This window comes from Oryctolagus cuniculus, chromosome 8, assembly GCF_051225735.1.
Source record: "Oryctolagus cuniculus isolate XC-2025 breed Fujian yellow rabbit chromosome 8, ASM5122573v1, whole genome shotgun sequence".
Taxonomy (NCBI): domain Eukaryota; kingdom Metazoa; phylum Chordata; class Mammalia; order Lagomorpha; family Leporidae; genus Oryctolagus; species Oryctolagus cuniculus.
Window position 1 is genome coordinate 124,889,176 of NC_142874.1, and position 27,792 is coordinate 124,916,967.

A 27,792-nucleotide genomic window follows, 5' to 3' on the forward strand; every position below is an offset into this window, starting at 1 on the left:
GTCAGTCTGGGAGGTTGGTGTAGGATATGCCAGATGGTTTTGATGTTCTCTGTAACATAGAAAGAGATTCCTTTCGGGTAATGAGTGGAGAGATCACCAAAGCCTTGAGGAGACCAATGAAGCTACCAATAGTTTTTGAAAGAAAGAAAAGGAGATAGCTATCTCTAATTTCAACAAGAACATATTTTATAAGCAGTTTTGAGTATGCGGGGAATGTTGGGAAACTTAAACTTACAGAGGGGACAGAGACATGATTGGAAGATTTTATCTTTTAGAATTGAGTGGCCTGGCTAAAATAAGAGTAAAAGTAGGTTTTAGAGATTTCCAGATTTAGATAACATGTATTTCAAACCATGATAATCTTCACATCTCCCATCTTCCAGCCTGATGTGTTTGTGTTCAGTTCTTTCCATCCTAAAGTCTTCTTACACATGCCCAGCTCTTTGTCAGTTTCTCCATACTTTAAGCATACACCTGACTCAATTAATTTGCTTGTACTCCTTTCTCTGAAGGGAGGAGAGAACTTCCACTTTGACTATGACCTTGTCTAAATATGATCAGAGTTGGAGAACTCAAAAGGCCTCCATAGCCTTGTTAACTCATGACAAGAGCCTAAGGTGATTACTGACGCCATAAACAAGAGTGTCGATTTGCTAAGTCAACAACAGGAGTCACTGTGCACTTACTCCTCATGTAGGATCTCTGTCCTTAGTGTGCTGTACATTGAGATTTAATGCTATAACTAGTACTCAAACAGTATTTTTCACTTTGTGCTTCTGTGTGGGTGCAAACTGTTGAAATCTTTACTTAATGTATGCTAAACTGATCTTCTATATATAAAGATAATTGAAAATGAATCTTGATGTGAATGGAAGGGGAGAGGGAGTGGGAGATGGGAGGGTTGCGGGTGGGAGGGAAGTTATGGGTGAGAAAAGCCACTGTAATCCATAACTGTACTTTGGAAATTTATATTCATTAAATAAAAGTTAAAAAATTGCTGTACTGTTTCTTCTATTGGAATTGTGATTATTCCTCCATCTCCCTTTCGCACTATTTTCAATTCATTGCTCAAACTTCAACTTGTCTGTATTGTCTTCCATGACTGTGCATTCCAAAACATCTTTTCATTGCTCTGCCTTCTTCTTTTTAAAAAGGGCTTTGAGGGGCCGGCGCCGTGGCACACTAGATTAATCCTCCACCTGCTGTGCCAGCATCCCATATGGGCGCTGGTTCTAGTCCTGGGCGCTCCTCTTCCAATCCAGCTCTTGCTGTGGTCTGGGAAAGCAGTAGAAGATGGCCCAAGTGATTGGGCCCCTGCACCCACATGGGAGACCGGGAAGAAGCTCCTGGCTCCTGGCTTCGGATCGGCATAGCTCTGGCTGTTGCGGCCATTTGGGGAGTGAACCAACAGAAGGAAGACCTCTCTCTCTGATTCTCCCTCTTACTATCTGTAATGCTACCTCTCAAATAAATAAATAAAACCCGTTTAAAAAAGGGGGCTTTGAAGTTCTATTTCAAATATTTTTTTATTATTTAGTTCAGAGGTGCAGACAGAGACTCCACTGGTTCACTCTTCAAATGCCCACTGTGGCTAGGATTGAACTGAGCTGAAACTGGGAGCCATAATCTCAAGCCAGCAGGAATCCCAATTGCTGGAACGTCACCACTGCCTCCCAGGCACTGCATTAGCTGTAAAGTGGAGTCAGGAGCCAGAGAAGGTTGTTGAACCCAGGTACTCTGATGTAGTTGTAGGTGTTTAAACTGGTATCTTAACTGCTTGGCTAACTGCTTGCCCCATGTCTTTTTCTTTTTTAGTGAAGCTGTCATAATGTGACATATGCATTGAATCTTTTCTTGTTTGTTATCTTCCTCCAAAAGGTTAAAATGTAAGTATCATGAACCCAAGGCCTTTATTTTTCTTCTCCTATAAAACAATGTTTAGAAAAGTTCTGGTTTATCACACTCAGTGCCTGTTGAAAGAAGTGTAAACCTATGGCACCGGAACTTCAAAGATTTCAGTTCACAGGGACTCACTCCTTATGGAGTGACATGTGAGCTACAATCTGGCCAGGTAGTAACTGTGACTGGAGACTTGTTAACTCTGGTGGACGTTGTTTGAGAAAGACTAATGGGAGTGGAACAAATTGTGGAGTTGTTAGCATGAGGGCTAAATGGTGTTGAAAATGCAGTCGTAGTTGAAGCCCATAATAAATAAACAAACATACAGATAAATAAATAAACATACAGATAAATGTGTAGTATTTGAAGATAACAGGAATGAGAGAAACATTTGGCATTAAGGAACCCAAACATTTAAGTTATTACAGGGCTGTCTAAGTGTAGTTAAAATTAATTATCATCTAACTGGTCACTCTATTAACAGTGGCCTGGTCTTTTAGCATGAGGAATGGGGGAAGAAAAGACCACGCAAATAAAAATGCACTTCAAATTTTAATGTTTTGTTAAGAGATACATAGTTCTATATCTCAGAAATAGAAAAGACATCAAGTCATCAATACAGTTAATATGATACCACAATCAAGACCTGGCATATCCAACATAAACCAAAAACGTAGCAACACCACAGAAAATATTCCACACACTCTTCCTTTTTGCCTCAACATTGGTGTCTTTTCACAAACACGCCAAAAGATGTTGATAGTAGGAGGTAATGTGATAGATGAGAAAACTATATAGGAATGATTTTTCCAGTTAAACCTGTGAATACAGAAAAAAATTAGATTATCTAAACAATGTACATTCCAGAATACATATGTAAATTTATTAGATAGACATATTGGTATATAATATATATGCAAACATTCAAATACAAGGCTCTGAATAGAAGATTATTATTTATATTTATTTCTTATTAATATTTTCTAGGACAACTATAGTTGATAAGTGTTTTTTAATAAATGACTGAGTAATTAGCAGAGAAAAGCCAAATTCTACACTCTAATGTTTCCATTAAATGAGAAATGTTTATATATTTCAGCAAGTATTAAAGAAACATTTATTAGGCATAAAATATTAATAGGCATAAAATATGCTATTATTCCTCATTATAACTACTTTGACTTAATTGGGTTATAGATTTGTCAAATAATTATGTCTAGCAAAATCACTACTGGGAAATTTTCTTTTTTTAAAAGTAAATCCTTCATAACTAATTTATAAGAAATCTTTCTGGTTATAGTTTTACTTTATAATCATTCCATCCATTTCAGTTACTTTTCCCTTAGATTGTTCTTCTAGTATTGCCTGGTTATGAGTATTTCTGGTTTCCCTAAAGTTAAGACCATAATCTGATCTATCAAGTGACTTTCCTTCTACCTCTGTATCATGCCCACAATTCTAACTTTGCACTAGTAAACATTCTGTAAGTATGTTTCTCTTTGTAGAAGTAAAGTGGAGGGTTGAGTCAGTACCTCATTTCTATCCTACCAAGTCTCTCATATTGTGGGACTAATGATAAACAACTGCAAAACATCAAATGAATTTTTTATATTAACGTGAACATTATCATTCAGAAAATTCTTTTTGCTATTTGAGAAAGTTGCCTGATGCCTTTACATATCAAGAGAACCGAACAAAAATAGTCAAGTTCTGAAAACAACGCCCTTCAGATGGTGAGTATTGCCCTCTCACACTCATCTTTAACTGGTCAGTGGTGTCATATTCTATCTGCCATGGAGATTTTTCTGAGGAAGGGACCTAAGGCTGGACATCTGGGCAGTAACCCTGGCTCTTCCACTGACCACATCCACTGTGAGTGTAGGTAATTTACATACTTGCTTGTCCCATCAATATATTGGGTGATAATGCTAACAACTTCCCAGGTTTATGTGAAGATGAAAGTAGCGAGCCAGCATTCAGCCAAGAGCCAAAACTCCATCTGGGTCTCCTACACGAGTGGCAGAAATTCAAGTAATTGAGCCCTTATTTTCCAGGATGTGTATTCGAGGAAGCTGGATCACAGCAGAAGAGCTGGGGCTCACCAGGCACTGGGATATGGGATATGGGTGGGCTATCCCAAGTACTGTCTTAACCACTGTGCCAAGTGCCTGCCCTTGATCTAAGATGTGGATAGAACTAAATGGGATAGGTTGAGGGAGATGAAATTTCAGAAGGGAGAAAACTTTCATGCCACAAGTACAATGCAAATACAAGAGAAAAACCATGTAAGGTGCATCTACACTGTGGCTCCCAGTTAATCCTCCACCAGACTCTATCTGTTGTGGAGACAAATGTAATCTTGACTGAAATTTAAATATATATGTTTAAAAATATATATAAACATATATATAAGTATTATATAAATATATATATATATATATATATTTCCCACAAACAGAAACGTTGGGTGGAAGATGAGAGGACATGTTAGTGTGAAACAATGTGACCACTTGTACTTCTGATGCGTTTTACTCAGTCTTACTTCTCAGCGTTCTGGCTGAATGCATTCTTACCACAAAGAAATTTTCTTTAAAATACTTACAAAAAGAATACACCTGCAAGTTACAAGAAAACTTTCATTTGTTAATCAAAGAATTTATAACAAAGTGAAACTACGATTTAAATAAAATATAACTAAATTGCTTAAATGTTGAAATTTGTTCATACTGTATTCTTAGTTGAGGACACTATTTAAATTATTGCTTAATCTCCAAACCTGAGGGAACTTACCTAAGCTCAAGAAGCAGTGGTTACTTCAAGAATCTTAGAAATTCTTAAAAGAAAAACAAGTTATGATGCATTTTAATAACTATTTACATCTGTATTGAAATATTTAGATTTGTCAGGCATCTAGCTTTCAAAGCTGAATTATTAGTTTTATTTTCTGTGATGATAAACTTCCTTAAATGCTACCTCCAGTATTAGGAAATGCAACTACATTTTAAAAATTAAAGTAGATGGGCTGGTGTTGTTAAGCCTCCGCCTGTGATGCCAGCATTCCGTATGGGCACCGGTTTGTGTCCCAGCTGCTCCTCTTCTGATCCAGCTCTCTGCTTATGGCCTAAGAAATCAGTGGATGATGGCCCAAGTGCTTGGGCCCCTGCACCCATGTGGGAGCATGTGGGCTAAGCTCTGGCTGTTGCGGCCATTTGAGGAGTCACCCAATGAATGAAAGATCTCTCTTTCTCAGTCCTTCCCTCTCTCTGTTCTTAACTCTGCATCTCAAGAAACAAATACATCTTTTTAAAAATTAAAGTAGAAAGTATCTTCCAGAGAATTGTCAGGTCTGGTATTCAATTCTGGCATTGCTGATGCCAAATCACTAATGTTTATACCAAACTGACAGTTTTCTATGTTCATTTCTCTGCTCTGTCATTTATTCCTCATGCTGGGAAAAAAGCATTGTAAGTCAAAAAACTTTTATTAAACAGATGAACTATGAAGTATATTTTGAGAAACTTATTCTACTTCACATTTCAGATTCTGTTATTAAATAAAATCATCACAATCTATCCAATTCATTGACTTACTAAAGGAATCAAAAGAAATTCATATCTATCTGTATAGGTAGATATACACATAAATGTTTAGAAAATTAAAATTCTATATGAATGTAATTCTTTATCACTTTTGATATGATTGCATAATGTTGTGTTGGAAACATGGATTTGTTTTTTATTACTGGTGTCGACATTTTCATTGAAGTTTGATTTAATCTCTAATCCAAAATTTGAGATTATTTTCTTTATATCCCATTTTCCACACAAAATAACTATAATTACATTATTTAAAACAGAGCAAACATACCAAAACGGGAAAAGAGCGGAAGGGGGTTACGTGATGCCAAGGGTTCATAGCTATCCGCTGCTGAAGAGCCTGGACATACTGGGGGATGACAAACTGGTGAAGCTGGTTGAATTTGATCTAAAAAGACATAAAATTATTAATAATCATTCCACATTTAGTCTCTTCCAGTGTTCAAAAGAGAACTTTACAGAAATAAATCAGTTAAAACTTATTTAGACAATTGAAAGTCTGCTAAATAAAGCTCTTTGTAAGACATAAAGATAGGATTAAAGTGGGCAACTCCTCACAGCATAATTTTCAGATTCTAAGAATGGAAAGTTATTTTTTTCAACTGCCAGGGAATGATTGTTAAGCGCATTCATGGCTGTGATATGCCAATGATAAAATGGTAGAATGCTTGTATAGTAAGCATATTAATGCTTATTATTAAACACTTTTTTGTTATTCTGTTGTATATTTTAATGTGACTTCATTAATAATTGGCAGTTATTTATTTGCTAAAAAAAAGCAAAAAAGCAGAAAACCATGCTCTCTCTGTATGGATTGGTTGTTTCATTCTCTGTAAAAGGAGGCGTGCTTCACTTCACTAGACACATTTCTAGAGAAATGCAAATAGAAATTTTCAGAATTAAAAAGCCAGCCATAGGATGATGGATCTTTCATGTTACAAACATTAGTATCACTATGGAAGGCAAAAGTAAAGCCAGCAAAGAGAATTATTTTCTTCAAAAATCAAAAGAAATCTCCTCTTAGAGAGCAATGTAAAATACAGAAAATATATAAATTGTTATAATTAGGTAAAAATGGAAGTGTATTAATTGATAGAGTGAAGAATTAAGGGAAATAAAATTGAGGGGCCAAAATTGTACTTTTATGAAACTAAAGTGATCCTTTTCTAGCTTACTAAAAATGGACATTTCCCATCATGCCTCTTCTTGCTATTAATAGTGTAAATGAAATAGAGCTGTATATAAATAAAATCCTTACCATCTCAACAATTTTCTTAACAATCTCCTTAAAGAAAGAAAATAACAAGAATTTAACACATTGTTCTCAATTTATTGGCTCCCCAGAATTCACTCTTGGTAGCAAGAGAAATTTGTCTTCCATCAAGAGAAGAAGAATAAGATTATTTCCAATGTTTATATTGTACCTCAGTTCCCCAAATAGTGGAAACACAAAATCATTATTTCTGTAGAATGTAATCTCCAGATGGAGCTTGATTTCACTTATTTTATTCACTTGTTTTTATTACTAAGACATAGAATCATAATAAACTCTCAAGTTTGATTTAGTTAGTATACCAAGAAGCATTTAAAACAATGCAGCATTTACTACATTTAGTTTAAATAGAAGGGTCTGTATGAATATATTTATTCATGTCTGTGTTTTTATAAGCTTTATGCAAAATTTATATTGGAAAAATTCAGATAAAAAGTTGGTAAATACTTGCTTACATATTCAACTGTAATAACAATAAATTAAAAATTGTAGGAATTTATAAAAATGGAAATCACTAAATTATAAGATCTCCATCAGAAAAATTATAAGTTTAACTCATCATTTGAGTCATGCATATATTCCATGCTAATGGAATAACAATGATTTTATAACCAAGATGAAACAAAAAGTTTTCATAATTTTATTTGCATTTTGTAATTATTTACTTACCTCTAGGGGGATCCTGGTAGTTTCCTTAGAAAAAGAGACAAATAATCCATTTAAATTACATATTTATACAAATGTTACTTTCTATATGATATTTCTGTTTTTTATAAGTAGGAAGGATCAAAAATAGGCAGCGGTTAGGTGATATTCAGGGTATCTTAGGTGATATTGAGGGTATCTTAAGGCTTATATTTTGTAACATTGGTAATGCAATATTTGGCAGTTAACAGTGCATCCATAAACTCTGGAGTAACTAATATTAAATGTTTTTGCTAGGATTTCCTTGTACAGATATCTAATATTGCTAACTTCAAATGTTATAATTGTGATTTTTCCCATAAATGATTCTAATAATTTCTGCACTTTCTATTTTAGCTTTCTCTAATTCTGCAACCCTAACTTTATGTATTAAAAATTAAAAATTTAGAATACAGACAGTGTTGTATAGTATTTAATAACTGGTATTGAATACCAAGATTTTCAGTTTCTGTAGAGTCACATCTGTATTTTCATAGAGAGCAAGGGACCTTAAATAATGCATTACATCACTGGACAAGTGGTACTATTTTCCTAAATAGAAATTCAATTAAAGTTTCCATTTTGTGTCCCAGTAAAAAGATCAATATTTGTCCTTTCCTGAAGAGAATTTGATTGAATTGTACTTTCTGAGAAAAATCTTGTGGTTTCCTGCAATTTTAATACATATATGTATGATTGTGTACATAAAAGAAATGATTATTCTAACTAACTGAATATATTTATTATACTAAAGAGTTTGCTCAGGTGTTGGATTGTAGATATTAAAGTTGCCACATTTTAAAATGCAGAATTCTAAATGTGAAAATGTGCTGAAAGTTATAAAAATATGCTGAAGATTACTAAAATTTAAACACATATAATTATATGCTTCTAAAGGCAAGGAAATGTTTTAGTTTAGAAAAATTTTATAAGAATAATACTGAGCAGGTGTTTTTTAGCAAAGAGAAGTTTTGAACCATTAAAGCAATTTCTTTAATACTAATGACTTAAAATCCAAGTTTGACAAGTTACTAGTATATAAGCCACCTGCTAGTCACTGAAATTGACTTTTAATTAGGCAAAAATATTTTATTAAATGAAATGATTGATGCCATCTATAAAGCAAAACAAAGAAGAAGGTGATTAAGTCTGGTAGAATCTAGAGAAGAAACTATCGTTCCATCTGTAAAACCGATCACGGGAATGCATTTCTTCCTTTTTCCTTGTGATATTGACGTAACACTTTACATAGCTTCTTTGTTTTGCTCCACTTTCCCAAAAGACACTCCTGCACATTGCCACATCTTACCTACTTATGTTCTAATTATTTTGTGATAATATTATAACTAATGCTCATATAGCAGAAACTGTCACTCAGATGTTAAGGGCTTGTTTTTGCAAGTAGCTTGTTTAGTTACCACACAATCCAGACTTTTGCTTACTAGTTTCACCCCTGTTATGCATTCTTGGTTCATGTTTAATTATAAGATATTACAAATTACCATTGTCAAGAATGGTAAATTTTAGACTGGTTTGAAGACTGACTTTGGAATCTATAATTGGAGCTGCAGACTTTTCTCAGACTACTGCAGAAGTTGCTTTTCACGGAAACGTTATTTCCAGCAAATTCAAACTTAAATGGAATAAAATGTATACTTCCCTCCTATAATCTCTCATACTGCAGTAAATAAAATTCATAAAAAGAGAGTTAACTGCTTTTCTCATTCTGTTTATGACAAGGTTACCGGTTTACTTGTTTGCTTGTGAATAGCTGAGAGCCACTAGTTCATCTACCGATTTACTTTCCAACTCTGCTATTTCTGAACATAATGCAACTTTAGATTTCAATTTCACATAAAATAGATTTTGATTTTCAAGATGCTCCTTATGCATTTAGTATTCAAACCAACAGCGTTAAATCTTATTTTCTCTAACTATGCTGATGGTATTTTTAATTTCTAAGAGTCACCTGGGAGAACCATCCACTTCTAAGAAGCGAAAATCACAGAAAAGGGAGGTTACATGTACAAGGTTATGTAGTCATGTAGTCTGCTTTTGTTAGATCTGGCATCAATCCCCAGATTCTGACTCCAAAGCTCACTGTGTTTATAATTAAGTAATTGGTTTTCATGTTCAACTTGCTGCTCTGTCACTTAGTCTTTGTGTTCAAAAATGTTCCCTAAGCAAAATGTCTTAAAAGAGGAGATATGATATGAAGGAAAACATTGGTAAGGGATTTAATTTGTTGAAATTAAATTCCTTTTGAAAAATGTAGGTTTTTTCCATCCTACCTACCTTTAAGACTTTCTGTCAGAATGAAGAGAAATGACATACAAGTGAGAAATTGGGATTTAGTTCAACTTAATTTTATTTATAATTACTAAGTTTTTCCAATAGCATTTTGGCTATATAGTTTGATGTTTGTTCTAATTTTATTTAAACCTGTTTTACTTTATACATTCAAAATGATCAGGGTAGTTTCTGTCTGGTTGATTTTATTAACTTTTTTATTTCCAAAAAACAAAAACAACAGAAAGGAAGAACTCACCGGGATGGGAACAGGGTAAGTAGTTGTTTTAACGTGTTTCCATGGGTTCATAACAATCTGCTGTTGATAAACTTCAGGATATTGTGGAATGTAAAATTTCTGAAAAATTTGCTTGATTCTTTTCTGAGAGGAAAAAAAAGTATCATTATTATATAAGTATTAAATTTTCTCCATGGATCCAAGCATAATTGGACAAAATTAAGTGATTAAAATTATGTCAAATTGATCAAAAAACTGTAGCAGTGTGTGCTTTTCTAAAGTAAATTTCAGAATTAAATGTTATTTTTTATTTTTTTTAAAAAATCTTGTTTATTTGAAAGAGAGGGTGGGATGGAGACAGAGAGAAAGATACAAGGAGAGAGAGAGAGAGTACTTTCAGGTGCTTATTCCTTCCCCAAATGATAGCTGTAGCTAGACAAGAAGCCAGAAGACAGAACTCCATACAGGTCTCTCACATGGACGGCAGTATTTGAACCATCACCTGCGCTTCCCGGGTTGTACATTAGGAGAAAGCTGAAATCAGAACTGGGACTTGAACCCAAGGAACTCTGATACCTGCATGGGGCACATACCAAGTATGTCTTAAGAGCTCAACGCCCACCTCCAAAAGAAATTATTTGATGAATTTAGAATTCTCAATGAAGCAAACCTTTCTATTGAGTATAATAGGCAAGGCTGTGTCAGAAAGGAACCTCATTTTCAGCTGTGGAAAATACAGCTTGGAGAAGTTGAGTAATACTTTGGGGAGCTGATGTTGAAAGCAAAGGTCACTGACTTCAAGCCCACCTATTTTCCTTGCTCTGCACTTTGCTCTAGCCCACCAAAGAAGTGTTACATAACCATCTGTGCTTTAGAATGACTAGAATTAACAGTTTTTGGCCTTAATTTATCAATCCTTTTTATCATATCAAATAGAAGCAGATTGATCAACTATGTAATTATGTAACAATACAGTGATATCTCAAGTATACCACTTAAATACCAAAATATTTTTCTGAGGTTTGTAAGTCTTCCAAATTTACTTATGTTGCTCATATTTCTTAAGAGTAAACTCTAGAACTACTTGTCAAGATAATCTTTATGTATCCCACTAACAACACTAGGAAAACTAAATATGATCATCAATTTGATGCTAAATATGAAGACTGTCCTGAGAAGATATGAGAAGTGATTATTTGGAAGAAGGGAGAATTCTAAAATTTTATTCTATCATTTCAAATAAGTTGTATTAAAACTTACCAACTGTTTTAGATAGACATTTTCTTCCTCAATCTGCTCATCTTTCTGTTGAAAACCAAAGCACGTGTTAGAGAAATTTCAAATGAAAATGAAACTAATGGTATAATTTTATTGAATAATTACTTACTTCAGTTTGTACTTCGACAGATTCCTAAAGAAACAAGATGAGAAATAGTTTTAGTTGAATGGTTTAGTGTCTAAATAATTTTAGTATATGGTTAGGGGAAATTAATGAAATATCCAGAGTTCAACCCACTAGTACTGTCATTTATTAAGGATTAAATCTTAAGATATTTGTAAGATCTCTCCTTCTTTCTCTTCCAGCATAATAGAATGGCTAAACATGTTTTATCTTGAATGTTTTGTCAATTCTACATTACTCAGACAATTTTATATATTTGTAGAATATAGGCAAATAACCAAAAATAATCAATATGGACCCACTAAATATGTGACAAACTAAACCTTGCATGTTCCTTGTTGAAATGATAGAGTGTCCCAAGGCTCTCAGTTCGAGACAGACTTACTCTCAGAGAAAGAGAAGCAAACCCCTAAGGCGAGGACAGTGAAGAATTTAGGTGACACCACTGGCCACAGGATCCTGGGTCATGATCCGTATCAGTGTTGCTGCTCCATCATGACGCCCTCACATTCTGGCCTTGGACATGCCCCAAGGCTCTTAGTTTAAGACTGAGATTGACAGGCAAAGAGACAGAGACAGGCAAAGCAAACACCTAATGCAGGGCCTATGAAGAATTTAGGTAATAGCCCTGGCCACAGGATTTTGGGCCACGATCTACGTTGCTATTGCCCACTCTATTAAGACAACCTCACATCCTGGCTCTTCCAGGTATTTGTTACCTACATATTTCCTAAACCAATCCCTTGTTTGTCCTTATTAAAAGTGTTTCTCAAAGTTTGATGTGCATCAATGTCATTGAGAGACCTTGCTAAAATACAGTTTGATTAGCTCCAGCCCAGAGTTTCACATGAAGTTGATCTACCATTTCTAGCAATCTTACAGATGTTGCTGATACTACTTATCTAGGGGACAGCCATTTGAGAACTACTCCTCTAAGCAGTGTTAAAGGGGTTTCTAAAACAGCGAAGTCGATTGGTAACCTCTGGATTTGGCACAAACTTCAATGTCAAATTCAGTTTCTGTAGAGTCACATCTGTATTTTCATAGAGAGCAAGGGACCTTAAATAATGCCCTGTTATGATTATACTCAATTTCAGTTATACCAAAATTATTTTGAATCATGGTTATGGTTTTCCTCTTGAAAGTTTAGAAGTGTGTTTGCTAGGAACTGTCTAACTATTGTATAACATTATAGCGAGGCTGATATTTTTTGAATACAATAGTTCTTTGACTTGAAAGGAAATAATATCTTACCTCACTAGATGAAACACTAGGAGTTTCCTTGAGAAATAAAAATAAAATAAAATCATAATTTATTGACAAGAAGAAATCAAATATGCAACATTATTCTTTAAACATCACCAGTTGCTTTAGGGAATTATTTCAGTATTACTTACTTTATCATTTGTATAAAACATCAAAAGAAGGATTAAAATAAATGCAGTAAAATCAGGTTGCATAGGTACTTATTATTAACCACTTTGGCAGTCAAATAAAAGGGATAAACATTATTTTATTTAAATGTTGGTATCTCTATTATGACAATAGAGGAACTTAATAATGCAAGAAGTATGGAATTAACATTTGAAGATTATCATATTACAAAAACATTTTCTGATTAACTAAGAGATAGTAGATGTCCCATAGGAATCTACTAACAATTAGTATTATTTATAAATAGTGTCAACTAAGTTTAGTTCAGATGACTAAAAAGATCTCACCATCTTATATTTTATTTGGGGTTTCCCAATAAAAGGAATTGGATATATTATCCCTACAGCATTATTTGTATGCTGTGTTGAATGTAGAAAAAACTTCTTACTGAGAATGAATTCATTTTCATTGTGTGTGTTTGTAAGAAGTATATTAAAATTTCCCAGTGATAAACTGACACGTAAGGCTCCTTAATGAGGCATTTTGTCAAGTGTATTCACTGTTGCATTCCAGAGCATGGAATATTGTCTGACGCATTGTTATTTGTTATTGAATGTGTCTTAAATGAATGATGGACCAGATAATAGGTAATTAAGGCTGTACCTGGATAATTATTCTTTAAAAATATAATATAATAACTAGGGGCTGGTGCTGTGGCAAATAAGGTTAAGCTGCCCTCTGCAGTGCCTGCATCCCATATGTGCTGCAGTTTAAGTCCTGGCTGCTCAACTTCCAATCCAGCTCCCTGTTAATACACCTGGGAAAAGTAGGAGAGGGTGGCCCCAGAGCTTCAGCCCCTGCCACCCACGTAGGAGTCCTGGAAAAAGCTCCTGGCCCCTGGCTTCAGCCTTGCCAAGCCCTGGTCATTATGGCCATTTGGGGAATGAACAAGTGGACAGAAGGAAGATTCTCCCTCTCTCTCAATCTCTTTCTCTCTCATTCTCTCTTAAAATATAGATTATAACTATGCAGGTATTTTAATGTATATTGAAGCATTTATAATAGACCATCAAGCCTATCATTAAGATTACATAAAGTTTCTATAAAACATTTCAATTTAAAAGAGGGAATTTTGACAGAAATATTAAATACTAGAGTAACCACATTCATAAAATGACTAGGTCTTTACTTGTAGGAACTAACTGGAGAAGTATTTAGCAGGTTAATTTGTTCATTTACAGATTAATACCTTCAATTGGATTATTCATTGAATTGGGAAAAGCGCCTGCTTTTATTCTGTTTATCAAATATTTTGGACAATTAACAAACTTTTCGTCTAGGCTAATTTCAACTTCAGAACAAATCAGAGTAAATTAAAGTCTTGATTTAAGAGTGACTTGTAACACTCCATAATTCCTACTCAAGGTTTTTAGGCATAAAATAACCCTTAGAAATGATAGAACAGTGATCTAAAAAGTCCACAGTTGAGAACATGAAGAGAAATGACTTTTGAAAATGTGATTTCTAAGTGGAGCACATATGTTTTCATGGAATCTTTTCAACATAATTTCAAAGCAATGAAGACTGAAAACATTTTGCATTTGGAAATGGAAAAAATACTCATATTTTCAAATGGGAAAATAACATAATTGATGGATAAGACACATCATTAATCAGACTCAAAGATATTAATAAGTGCATTTTACCTGATTTGTTGGGTAAATGGCTGCATTACTATCCTGCTTATATTTCTGAAGAAAATAAGAAGTAAATTATGGCCATGAAAACTGACAAATGATTTTATAATGTAGGTAATAAAATAAATTATGACTTACTTCTTGATAGAAGCTGACAATCTCCTTAGGAAAAAATGAATACATATTTTTATTATATATTCATGACTATCTCACTATGCAGAGAAGTATCAATCAATATTTATTATACAATATTTCAAGATAAAATTAACCTTTGGTTCAATTAAAAAGTAAATTAGACCAAAATTTCTACTTTTTATAGGTAAGTCATTCATTATATTCTAGTCAAATAATTTATTCTGGACTCTCAATTTACTTATTTGACAACCCAGTTAGATCTTTGCACATTAATATGAAAGGGGGAAGGAGCAATTTTATTTGTCCTTGGCAGTTTCCTTTCTTTTTTACTCTATTTGATTTTTATATCAAGTAGATATCAGGAGAGGAGAACAATTCTGTTGGTGACATTTGAGGAACTTTGAGCAAGAAAACATTTGTAAATTGGCACCCAATATAGATGCTGATAGGCATGAGTCCCTGACAAACTAGATGTTCGTCACTGGTTCCTCAGTTTACATCACAAGATACAGGGTACCAATATCACAATTATTGCATGATATTGGAGAAGCAAGTGGAAAAAAGCACAAATCTAATCTTGTGACATATATTCTAGTTTATTTTCCAAAAATATTTTAAACAAATATTGCATTTCAAATTTTCCATGATTCTGCAGTGCTGGTGGTACTGATCATACAAATAGACTAACATAGTACATATATGCTATTAGGTACGAGGAACTATTTACAGAATAGAGTGCCTTACCTCACTGGCAGAGCGCTGCTTTATCCCCTGTATCAAACAAACAAACAAACAAACAAAAAAAAAACAACACAAATTTAACTTTTATGAGTTACTTAAAATCCCAACGTGAATCTCTGTATCTACTGCTTAATGACAACACTCAAAATTAAAAAACAAACAAACAAAAAACAAACAAAAAAACAGTTTCTTGGAAAAATTTAGTGGAATAGAGTTTCCTTTAACAATTACCTCAGTTTCAAATACAATCAATGAATACATTGCTCTCACTGGAAAACTGTGGCACAAGTACTTTTGGGTATCTTAGTTTATTTGCTAATGATGCCTCTCTATTTTCAGCTGTATAATCAGTTGTCTTCAAAGAAACTGTTGAGGTCAACTACTCAATAAAAAGATAGGGAGATACCCAGGAGAAGAGTGAAAGAGGAAGAGATCATTGAGGCTGTGTGATATTACTAAAGCACGGTGCTTTGATTTTCTTTTCAAACTAACTTGCTTGTGTTAGAAATGGCATTTTCTTAAATTGGGTACAAATCTAAGAAGTCACCAATGCCTGTCCCTTCTTACACACAAGTATGTGTGTTACAGCATAGGCTTCTGAGCACTCTAGGTGAAAGGGGGCTTTATGGGTAGAGTGAGATGTTGGGGTGGGAGGGTGGTGGTATGTGAATTCCTCCTGGGAATGAGGGAGGTAATACTACTGAAATATTAAAATTATAGATGCTGCTTTTGTGTGTCTGTGTAAATATATACATGGTTTCTGAGGCACTTTCCCTATTATTATCTATTACATACTCACAATTTTGCGACATAAATATTATTACTAAATCCTCACTAGGTTATTTGGTTAATAATTTACAAAGTCATCTCTCCTTGTTTTCTGGTTTTTGTTGTTGCTGTTGTCATTTCTGAGCTGCTTTTTCTCAAGAATGTTAAAATTCTGCTATTTCATTGACCCTGGCTTTGGAATTCCTGTTATAGGAGCAGAGCTTTCTTATACTTTCAGAGACATGCTTGGAAGGGGAAATAGCTCTTTCAGCAAATTCCAAAGTTTATGCCAATTTATCTGGAAGGAAAATTCACATCCTTTCTCCTGTGTCTATGGCTTCTCAACAGTTCAGTGAAGACCCTTTAGAAACATTGCTCAATTCCAAATGCTATGTAAGTAGTCACAGCCGACATTGATCACAGATGAAAAAGCACTGCTGCCAGTGCCTGCAACCTCCTGCACAGAGTAAAAGGCTACTCTTCTTATAGATTTAAACAGGGATTGATACCATGGTGTGTCCCGTTATGCTTACATTCTTGGCCAGAGCAACAGCCAAAAGGCAGGTGAAGACGAAGAACCTCATGGCTATTTAGTTCTGTAATAAACACATGTATAGAAAGTGAAGATTAGATTTATGTTCCAAAAATTATACGTTTTCCATGTGCTTATCTATTATTATACTTTTCCCAGATGATGAGGAAATGGCAAAGGAAATTAATGGAAGCAGATACTTTTGGCAAGTTCATGAACATGAACATGAAGGCACAGTTTATTCTGAAAGAGACATGTTTTTCCCCTGAACAGGATATAATTTACAGCTTTGGTTGCTAAAATGTGGAAGGTTCATTCAGATTTAGTCAGCTCTTTTGCTTAGTTTCCACTGACAAGTATTTTGTGTAGAATGATATAGAAGAAGCAAAATATAACAGGAACTCCTTTTAAAATCAGAAATTAGAAACTTAACTGAAAAGTGATCGCTGTTAAATATAAGAGTGGGAATAAGAGAGGGAAGAGATGTGCAATTTGGGACATGCTCAAGCTGACTTACCTCAAACGGTAGAGTTAGAAACATACCAGGGGATTCCAATTCAATTCCATCAAGGTGGCATGTACCAATGCCATCTCACTAGTCCCACTGATCAATTTCTGTTCACAATTGATCATTATGATAGGACTAAGAACCAAGGGGAGCACATAAACAAGACTAGTGTCTGCAAATACTAGCTGATAGAGTAAAAAAGGGAGAGAATGATCCAACATGGGAAGAGAGATACACAGCAGACCCATAGAATGGCAGATGTCCTAAACAGCACTCTGTCCTCAGAATCAGCCCTTAAGGCATGCGGATCCGGCTGAAAAACCCATGAGAGTATTACAGGCATGGAAAGCCAAGACACTCTGGGGGAAAAAAAAAACCTAAATGAAAGATTGAAGGATCTCCGCAAGTGAGATCCCAGTGGAAAGAACGGGTCATCAAAGAAGGAGGTACCTTTCTCTGAAGGGAGGAGAGAACTTCCACTTTGACCATGGCCTTGTCTAAAAATGATCAGAGTCGGTGAACTCAGGGGGCTTCCATAGCCTTGGCAGCTCAGGTGTACTTACTTCTCATGTGAGATCTGTCCTTAGTGTGCTGTACATTGAGATTTAATGCCATAACTAGTACTCAAACAGTATTTTTCACTTTATGTTTCTGTGTGGGAGCAAACTGTTGAAACCTTTACTTAATGTATGCTAAACTGATCTTCTGTATATAAAGAGAATCGAAAATGAATCTTGATGTGAATGGAAGTGGAGAGGGAGTGGGAAAGGGGAGGGTTGCAGGTGGGAGGGACGTTATGTGGGGGAAGCCATTGTAATCCATAAGCTGTATTTTGGAAATTTATATTCATTAAATAAAAGTTAAAAAAAATCAGAAATTAGAATTCAGGTAAATGAAAACTTGTACGCTAACCTGATTTGATCATCACTCATTGAATACATGTATCAAATTATGACATTGTAGCCATTTAAATATATATAATTGGGGAGGGGGATGTGCAGTCTTGCTCCCTCAGAGAGAATTGGAACATAGAAATAACACCAGGTAGGGGGCTGGCATGGTGGTGCACTAGGTTAATCCTCCACCTGTGGCACTGGCATCAAATATGGGCACCAGATTCTGTCCCGGTTGCTCCTCTTCCAGTTTAGCTCTCTGCTGTGGCCTGGGTAGACAGTGGAGGATGGCCCAAGTGCTTGGGCCCCTGCACCCACATGGTAGACCAGGAAGAGGCACCTGGCTCCTGGTTTCTGATCGGCATAGCTCTGGCCGTTGTGGCCATTTGGGGGGTGAACCATCGGATGGAAGACCTTTCTCTTTCTCTCTCTCTTTTTCATTGTCTATAACTCTACCTGTCAAATAAATAAATAAAAAAAATCGTTACAAATAACACCAGGGTAAAATCAGGGGTCCTGCTCTGCCTAGCTTCATGCTGATTTGGTGGATGAAGCTTAAGCAAAACCACTGAAAACTTCCTCTCAATTAACTTATCTAACAAATGTGACTTTACATATCTCTAAAATCCCTTCCAGGGAGATATACCTTTAACTCTATAGCTCTAAACAAATCCACAATATTTTCTTGTAAATCAACTCCTCCTTCCCCATCGCCATGGCTAAATAACTGAGTAAAAATATAAATGAATTATACTCACACGTTGTTGATATATTGCACTTCTTTTCTTGAACATATTCAAAATTTGTTTTTAAAATTTGTTTTTAAAGGCTATTTTTAACTTTTTACCCAAACAATAGCAAAATGCATTGTGATCCCCACTTTGTAATTACGGTGTATATACACATTCATTACCTATCTTAATATTTGTTTTGTATAAATTTTAATAATATTTTCTGAATTCTAGCATATAAGATATCTCACTCATGAAATAAATAATGGTGGTTAATAATATATTAATTTATAATCTTAAGATGAAAATAATATTTGTTGCCTATAATGTGTACAGAGTATATTTCACATAGAAGATGTTTTTTTAAATTGTAAGATGTTAATTAATTATCTGAATTAAATATATTCTATGTAACTGTTTTCCAGTACCTTCTGCTTAGAGTTAGAAATGCACATAGATAAAAGAAGCTAAATCAGTGGGCAAATGATAGTTTTTAATAAGATGTATGTTTAATATGATGGTAGAGGTAGCTAAAAATAATTGTAGTTATTAAGCACCTGCTGTGTGACAAACACTTTGGGAGACATTTTATAATATTTTCTGTAATCTTCACAATTGCTACATAATGTAATTTTGTAAGAATTTTTATCTCCAATTTCCAGAGGAAGAAAGAAGGCCAGCACCCGCACACACAAAAAAGCAGTTGCTAGATGTCTAGAAACCTGATTTTCTTGGTCCTGGTTTCAAGATAAAACTTCAGCAGTTCATGAGACAGTATGATACTAAAATATCAGTAATTAAATATCAGTTATGCTTAAAAATTGAAAGCAGATGAATCACAATTTTACAATAATTAATAAAAGTCTCTCAAGAAATTTACATTTCAGTTTGGCACCTTTAATATTTTTTGATTTTTTTTGTGCAAAAGAGTACTAACAGGTTTTGAAATATTTTTTTCACACGCACATGATATAAGAGAAAGAGCATATGAAGTATTACCTTGTTTTCCAAATGGAAGACCAGAGGACAAGGCAGCCGATGATCTGCAGGGAATTATTCTAAGGCTATTTAAACCTTGCTCCTCCATGATATGGTAATTCTGTGGTTTAAGATACCTGAAAAATCATCTGAATTCTAAGAAGTCGTGATGATTAGAAATTTTGTTTCTGAATTTCTTTAATACAAATTCCAAGGAGTACTTTAACATAGTTTGATTTAGAACATGATAACAGGAAATGAAAGGTTATGATACATAATGGTTATCTATATTTTGTGGGTAGGCTCACCTGTGCCATCAACTAATATTTGATCCAAGATAAATTTTGTTTCCCTCTCTGCTGTTTTTAAAAATTTCACATAGATATTTTGGCACCATTACTTCCTATTCTTTTTGTTTCAGTTTTACTCTTTCCTGGATATACTATGCATTTCCATGTTTTTGTGTTTCTTCACTTTCTACTTGGCTAAGAATCATGTTTCCTAACATGCTCATAGGGAATGCATAATAAATTCTTTAAGATCATGTTGAAATCTGAAGACAGCTGTGACGATATGCCACAAATCTCAAACACAATCTCTTATATTGTGTGACAATTTTTTATATCTCATAAAAAGAATATAGAAAGTGCTTCAAAAAGATTTTCTTAAGTGGAATTAAAAGATAAGTTTTCATCAGTACAAATTTTTTTTGTGAAATCCATGCATATATTTTTCTAAATAAGAATTTTCCACAAACTTTTGGAAGACATTCATATGCATGATTTCAAAACATTTTTGTGCCAAAACAAATTTATCTTTTAATTCTGTTAGAACAAACTTTTAAAAGTATCTTCATATGAAAATGACTTGTAGATAGATGCTAATATGTAATTCTACTTGATTTAACAAATGATTATTGAATTACTGAATAATTACTGAATAAATTTGGTGGACCTGAGATCATAAAAGCAAATAATGTCAGATGACACAATATTTTTAGGCTATGGTGAGGACTTTTAAAGACTTTTACTTTCAAACTTTTCTTGTGGTCCTGATCACATATCAGAGAATAGCTTTATCCTCCTGCTTTTAACAGCTAAAAGAATGACCAAATACATGATGCAACATTTTTCAGATATTGCAGAATGGAAAGGAGCTGTATGATTGTTTGTGCTTGTTATCAGGAATGCATTTTTAAAATATCAGGAAAGAAGGTTGGGGCCTCAAAACAAGTAGGAAATTCCCTTGAGTTGAGGAGGTATAGTTGATATTAGCAGAGGCAAGAGGATAGAATTAACAGAGTAGGTAGATGTTGTGACACAGTGGTTAAGTTATTGCTGAGGATGCCCACATCCCATATTACAGTGCTGGTTCGAGTCCCAGGTACTCTGTTTCTGATCCAGCTCCCTGCTCCTGTGGCAGTTGATACTAAAGAACTTGAGTCATTGCCACCCACATGGTATACCTGGATGGAGTACTTGACTCACGGCTTCAGCATGGTCCAGCCATGGCTACAGCAGCCATTTGAGGAGTTGAACCAGTGGATGGAAGTTCTCTCTCTCTCTCTCTTTCTGCATTTCCAATAAGTGAACCCTTAAATAAGATTAACTCAAAAAACTAAAGACGAGAAATTTCCAATATCAAGAGAGAATAGCACATAGAATTCTGGAGGTCTCCAAAACTTTGTCCTAGTCTGTCTGGTACATTTTAAAGAAAAAAAAATAAATGTGAAAAATTTCATGAGAATTGGGAACGAATCTCAGAAAGGAACAGGATGAATAGTTCCTGGAACTCAAACAGGGCTTGGAACAGACCATGTTAACATGTCAGAGTGGAAATATCTTGTAATACAAGAGGCATTGTTAGAATACTTGGAAAAGTACTTCCGTAGCAGATGAAATTTGCTTTAAATGAAAGAATACTGTGCTCTGGATTGTCTAATAAAACTTAAAAACTAAGCTTCAAAATGCAAACGTTTAAAATTAGCTCATTTTGACCTACAATATAACTCAATGGTATTTGGGGTAAGAAATAAAATTCAGCACCAAAACAAAGGTAAAAATATGATGTCTGCCATGCCACCAAAAAGAGAAGGCATAAAACACACACATATGTGTATATATATCATATTATTACTAATACTAGTTTATATAATATATTTTATATTTGATATATAATTCAAAATGGAGACAAAAATTAATTGATATAAGTAGTTACCAAAGTGACACAAATCCAAGTGTGTTACAAACATAGCTTTGGTGAAGATAAGAAATAGGTTGAGAATATTTGAAAAAATCAAATATTAGGAAAACTACTTAGATCAAGATACTCAAAAAAACACTAGTGCAAAAGCATTAAGTTAACTATATCAAATATATCACAATCAAATTGCTTAGGAGTAGTGATTAAAAGAAGAATTCGAATAGCTAGAAAAAATAATTATATGATGTACAGAGTAGCAAAACTTTATTTTATTTTTAAAGATTTATTTATTTATTCAAAAGTCAGAGAGAGAGAGAGAGAGAGAGAGAGAGGTCTTCCATCCGTTGGTTCACTGACCAATTGGACACAATGGCTGGAGCTGAGCTTCTTCCGGGTCTCCCATGGGGGTGCAGGGGCCCAAAGAGTTGGGCCATCTTCTACTGCTTTCCCAGGCCACAACAGAGAGCTGGATTGGACTTAATTTTTCTTAGTGATTAGTTTTATTTTATTTTTTTCCAGGAACCTTTTATTTAAGGTATACAAGCTTCGTGCATTTTATAAACACAACTTTAGAAACATAGTGATTCTTTCTACCTTACCCACCCTCCCACCCACACTCCCACCCTTTTTCCTCCTCTCCCTCCTATTCCCATTTTTCTTTGATTTATTTATTTTATTTTTATTTAATTAAAATTTATTTTTAGGATTTATTCACTTATTTGAAAGGCAGAGTTACAGAGAGGTAGAGAGAGAGAGAGAGTGTTTCATCTGCTGACTCACTTCCCAGATGGCTGCAATGGCTGGAGCTGTGCTGATCTGAAGCCAGGAGCCAGGAGATTCTTCCGGGTCTCCCACATGGGTGCAGGGGCCCAAGCACTTGGGCCATCTTCCACTGCTTTCCTAGTGCATAGCAGAGAGTTGGATCGGAAGTGGAGCAGCCAGGACTCGAACCGGAGCCCATATGGGATGCTGGCACTATAGATGGCAGCTTTACCCGCTACACCACAGTGCTGGCCCCAAGAGTAGCAAAATTTTAAATAATAACTGACTCGATACCATAAAAATGTAAGACAAAATATTTTAAATACTGAAAAGAAAATAATTTGTTTAACAAATTTCATAATCATTGAAAATATATATCTAAAATGAGAGCAATAACCTTTTCAGACCCACAAAAGCTGAAAGAATCAATGACCAGGAGATTGGTCTTCCAAGAACTGTTAAAAGGAGTAATTAAGGTGGGTCCCTGCCACCCACATGGGAGACCAAGATGAAGTTCCTGGCTCCTGGCTTTGGCCTGGTTGAGCCCTAAAGGTCCAGATGGGACAAATAGTATGAAGAAAAAAACACTTTTCTTCAACAGTTCAGACAAGGGCTGTTAAAAATCATCAAAACTCAGATGTCAATTTCACTCCTATAGATTACTTTTTAGGTGCTCTATTTGTTACCATGGATTAGGGGGAACATATGGTATTTGTCTTTTTGGGACTGGCTTATTTCACTAATTATAATGGTTTTTAGTTGCATCCATTTTGTTGCAAGCAACACTATTTCATTTTTTATTTTACCACTGTGTAGTATTCCATAATGTATATACACTATATTTCTATATGCAGTCATCAGTTGATGGACATCTGGGTTGATTCCATGTCTTAACTGTTATGAATTGAACTGTAGTAAACATGAAGGTACAGGTTACTCTTTCATATGCTGATTTCTTTTCATTAGGGTAAATTCCTGAGAGGGATAGCTGATTCATATGGCAGATTCTATAAAGCAATCCTTTATCAATTTGCGAATATTTTCTTCAATTCTGTTGGTTACCTCTTCACTTTGCTGAATGTTTCTTTTGTAGTGCCGACGCTTTGCAAATTGATGCAATCTAATTTGTCATTTTTGGATTTGAATGCCTGTGCTTTCTGGGACTTTTCCAGGAAGTCTTTGCCTATTTCAATGTCTTGAAGAGTTTCTCCAATGCTATCCACTAATTTGATGGTATTGGGTAGTCTTTGATCCATTTTGAGTAGATTCTTGTGTAAGTTGTAAGGTAGGGGTTTGTTTCATATTTCTTCAGGTGGAGATGCAGTTTTCCCAGTGCCACACATTGAAGAGACTGAACTTGCTCAAAGTTTGGATTTAACCTCCTTTGTCAAAGATAAGTTCGCTTTAGATGCATGGATTCATTTCTGGAGTTTCTAATCTGTTCCATTGGTCTATAATCTATTTTATTTTGCCTGTACCAGGCTTTTATAGATTTTAACTGCCCTGTAATATGTGTCTTGAAATTATCGGTATGCCTTTGCTTTTATTTTATAAGATTGCTTAGCTATTCAGAGTCTCTTATGTTGACATTGTGAATTTATCCAATGATTTTTCTATATCTGAGAAAAATGTCCTTGGTACTTTTATTGGGATGGCATTAAATCGGTATATTACTTTTGGTAGTATGGACATTTTGACAATATTTATTCTTCCAATCCATGAACATGCTTTCTTCAATGTTTTGTAATTTTCATCATAGAGATATTTGACTTCCTTGGTGAAATTTATAATGATGTATTAAACTTTTTGTAGCTATTCTGAATAGAATTGATCTTAGAAGTTCTTTCTCAGCCATTATATTTTATTATATAAATGTGATTGATTTTTTTCTATTAATTTAATATCCTGCCACTGTACCAAAGTCTTTTATGAGTTCCAATAATCTCTTAGTGGAGTCTTTTGGTTCCTCTATGTGTAGTATCATGTCATCTGCATATAGGGTAGTCTGACTTCCTCCTTTTCAATTTGTATCCCTTTGATTTCTTTTTCTTTCCAAATGGCTCTGGCTAAAACTTCCAGGACTATATTGAATAGCACTGGTGAAAGTGGACATCTTTGTATGGTTCTGGATCTTTGGGGGAATGCTTCCAGCTTTCCCCATTCAATAAGATGCTGGATGTGGGTTTGTCACAGATTGCCTTGATTGTTTTGAGGAATGTTCCTCCTATATATAATTTGCTTTTTCATAATGAAGGGTTTTAATATTTTATCAAATGCTTTCTCTACATATATTGAGAAAATAATAATTTTTGTTCTTCAGTTGTTAATGTGATATATCACATTCATAGATTTGCAAATGCTGAACCATCCTTGTAATATCAAGTACAAATTCCTCTTGGTCTGGATGAATGATTTTTCTGATGTGTTATTGGATTTGATAAGCTCCTGTGTACATTTTAGAATGTTTTCTTTATGCTTTGCTGTTGAATGTTTGACTACAATGCAGCGTGATGAAGATGTTTTCTGGTCATGTCTATTAGGAGTTCTGTGTGCTTCCTGTACTGGAACAGCCCTTTCTTTCTCCAAATTGGGAACATTTTCTGTAATTATTTCACCAAATAGGCCTTCTAATCCATCTTCTATTTCGATACCTTAGAAACTCCTAGGACCTATAAATTGGGTCATTTGATAGTATCACATTGGTCTCCAACACTGTTTTGAATTTTTCTAGTTATTTCTTCCCCTTCTCCTCCTTCTTTTATTTATTTATTTTTGATCTGATTGAAAAATTTCCAAAGGTTTGTCTTCTAGCTCGGATATTCTTTCTTTTTCCTCACCAAGTTTGATGTTAAGGCTTTCCACTACAATTTTTATTAGATCTACTTAATTATTCATTTCTAACATTTCAATTTGATTTCTCTTGCTATCTCAGTTTCAGGGGAACATTTTTCATTCATATTATGCTGGATTTCTTTAATTCGTGGGTTTTCTTCTCATTGCTTTGAATAATCCTATGATAAGTATTTTGAATTCCATTTCATGGATTTCATTAATCTCATCTTCAAATTCTAATATTGAAGTGCTGTTGTGTTCCTTTTTTGGGAGGGTCATGTTGACTTCTTTAATCCTGTTTTTAAATTTCAGTGTTTATTTTCAGGCATTTGTGGAGATACTTGTTTTTTTCCTCTGATGGCTTTTGTCTTTGAACTATGTATCTGTAGTTTAGTGGAATCTCTATTCTTTTAATGAACTTCCAGAGGCCTGTGCTGGGTGTGGTCAGGGAACACTGGTCAGTGCTCCAGAGTGGGGACACTAACGAGGGTAACACCCAATTAGGGAGTGTTAGATCTCTTTTTAACAGAGGGAGGATATGGTCAGCTCTGTTAGCATAATCACTCCTTTACATCCTCTCTTCCAAGGCAATCAGTGCCCAGGTGTTAGTTCTCAGTGGATGCAATACTCATCTGTGTTTCTGCATGAACTGCACAAAGGATCTGTGCAGTCCTCAGTGTGATCATGGATCCCGCTGCAAAGATCCATGCCAAGCAATTAGGGAGCTCTGAGCATGTGGAGCCACTCACAGTGGATGTCCAGAGACCCAGCTACACCCTGCACCCAGTAATGCAGTCACATAGTTCCACAGTCTCAGCACTAAGAGCTCACATGGTCATGGAGTGCATAGGATCCAATCCACCTACCAGCCTGTCATGTCCACAGAGAGGCTGAAACACTCCCAGAACCTGATGTTTGTAGGTGCTCCAGCTAGGTGGTTTGAGCCTCAGAGCCTGTGATATATTGAGAGGAAAGGGACACCTCACAATCACATGTGGGTGCCCAGCTGCATGTCAACCTGCCTAGCCAGACTCAGAGTCAGTGAGGATTGTGGATATTTCCCTCTGGATCACATATGTGCACAATGCCTGCTGGCTGCAAATCTGTTCATTTCACAAACCTGCCTTTTCCCTGCTAGTTCTGGGAGCAAACAGGAGTTTCTGCAGCTTGTACTAATGTTGGAATGGCTCCTTCCCCTGCCTGTTGCTTGGGTGCGCTCACTGGAGGTGCTTTGGTTGCCTCTGCTGACAAGATGGAGGCTCCTGGTGGGGAAGATCTAACCTCAATGTGGGCAGGTGACACTCAATGAGCCAGAGGCCTGGGGAAAGAACAACCAAGAAAAGGCAAATGTATCTGACTCCAGGAGAAGGAATCAACTGCTCCTTTCTTATTCTTGTGTTCAAGCACTGCAAGATTCTATGTGCTTGAACTTGTGGGCTTAAACCATCAAATCTATGGATTCTCAAGTCTCATAGAGTTACTGGCTTTCCTTGTTCTTGGGGCCAAGGATTATGTCACAATATTGACCAACCAGGAGCCCAATTGCACCAAATGGCCTGTACTGGAGTTTCTTGGTTTGCACAACTGCAAACCAATTCCCTTAATAATTTCCCTCTCCTGTGCCTATATAGACACTCTTTCTCTCTGGAGAAACTTAATGCACTAGTTTTGAGGGAATGTTTGTTAGGAATACTCCATATAATATTGAAACAGTCCAATTGAAAAAATATGATAATTCAGTTAATTCTAGTAAATAAAAAGCAATACAAATGTCTTACTGAAGCAAATAATTCTAATGAGATTAGATTTAAATTATTCTTAGTTTTTTTTTTTTTTAGTTGCAAGACAGCTTAGATACAAAGTTTTTTCTTATATGAGCACCAAACCTAATCTTTAGTGTAAGGTTTGTGAAATTTGGTAGCTATTTCTGTATGTACAACTTATAAAACTGAACCTTGAGGTCAGTGTTGTGGCATAGCAGGTAAAGTTGCTCCCCACAACACAAGCATCCCATGTGGGTATCTGTTTGAGTACTGCCTGCTCCACTTTTGATCTACCTCCCTGCTAATGCATCTGGCAAAGTAGCAGAAGATGGCCTAAATCCTTGGGCCTAAGTCTTTGGGCCCCTGCCAAAAAAAGAGTCCTGACTCCCGCATTTGGCCTGGCCAGTGCCTGGTCATTGTAGCCATTTCAGGAGCAAACTGGCAGATGGAAGATAATTCCCTCTGTGTCTCTGTCTCTGTCTCTCTCCCACTGTC

General features: G+C 35.1%; 1 protein-coding gene across 1 annotated transcript; it reads right to left on the reverse strand.

The window, feature by feature from the left end:
- Positions 1 to 2,439: 2,439 nt before the first annotated feature.
- Positions 2,440 to 16,684, reverse strand: CSN1S2A (alpha-S2-casein-like A). The gene is given in 13 exon segments (NM_001082400.1): positions 2,440 to 2,718; positions 4,690 to 4,732; positions 5,767 to 5,883; positions 6,754 to 6,780; positions 7,438 to 7,461; positions 10,001 to 10,123; positions 11,240 to 11,284; positions 11,367 to 11,390; positions 12,636 to 12,662; positions 14,462 to 14,506; positions 14,591 to 14,614; positions 15,332 to 15,358; positions 16,630 to 16,684. Coding segments are annotated over 12 exon segments (543 nt in total). The 5' UTR covers positions 16,681 to 16,684; the 3' UTR covers positions 2,440 to 2,718; positions 4,690 to 4,723.
- Between the last annotated feature and the right edge of the window lie 11,108 nt (positions 16,685 to 27,792).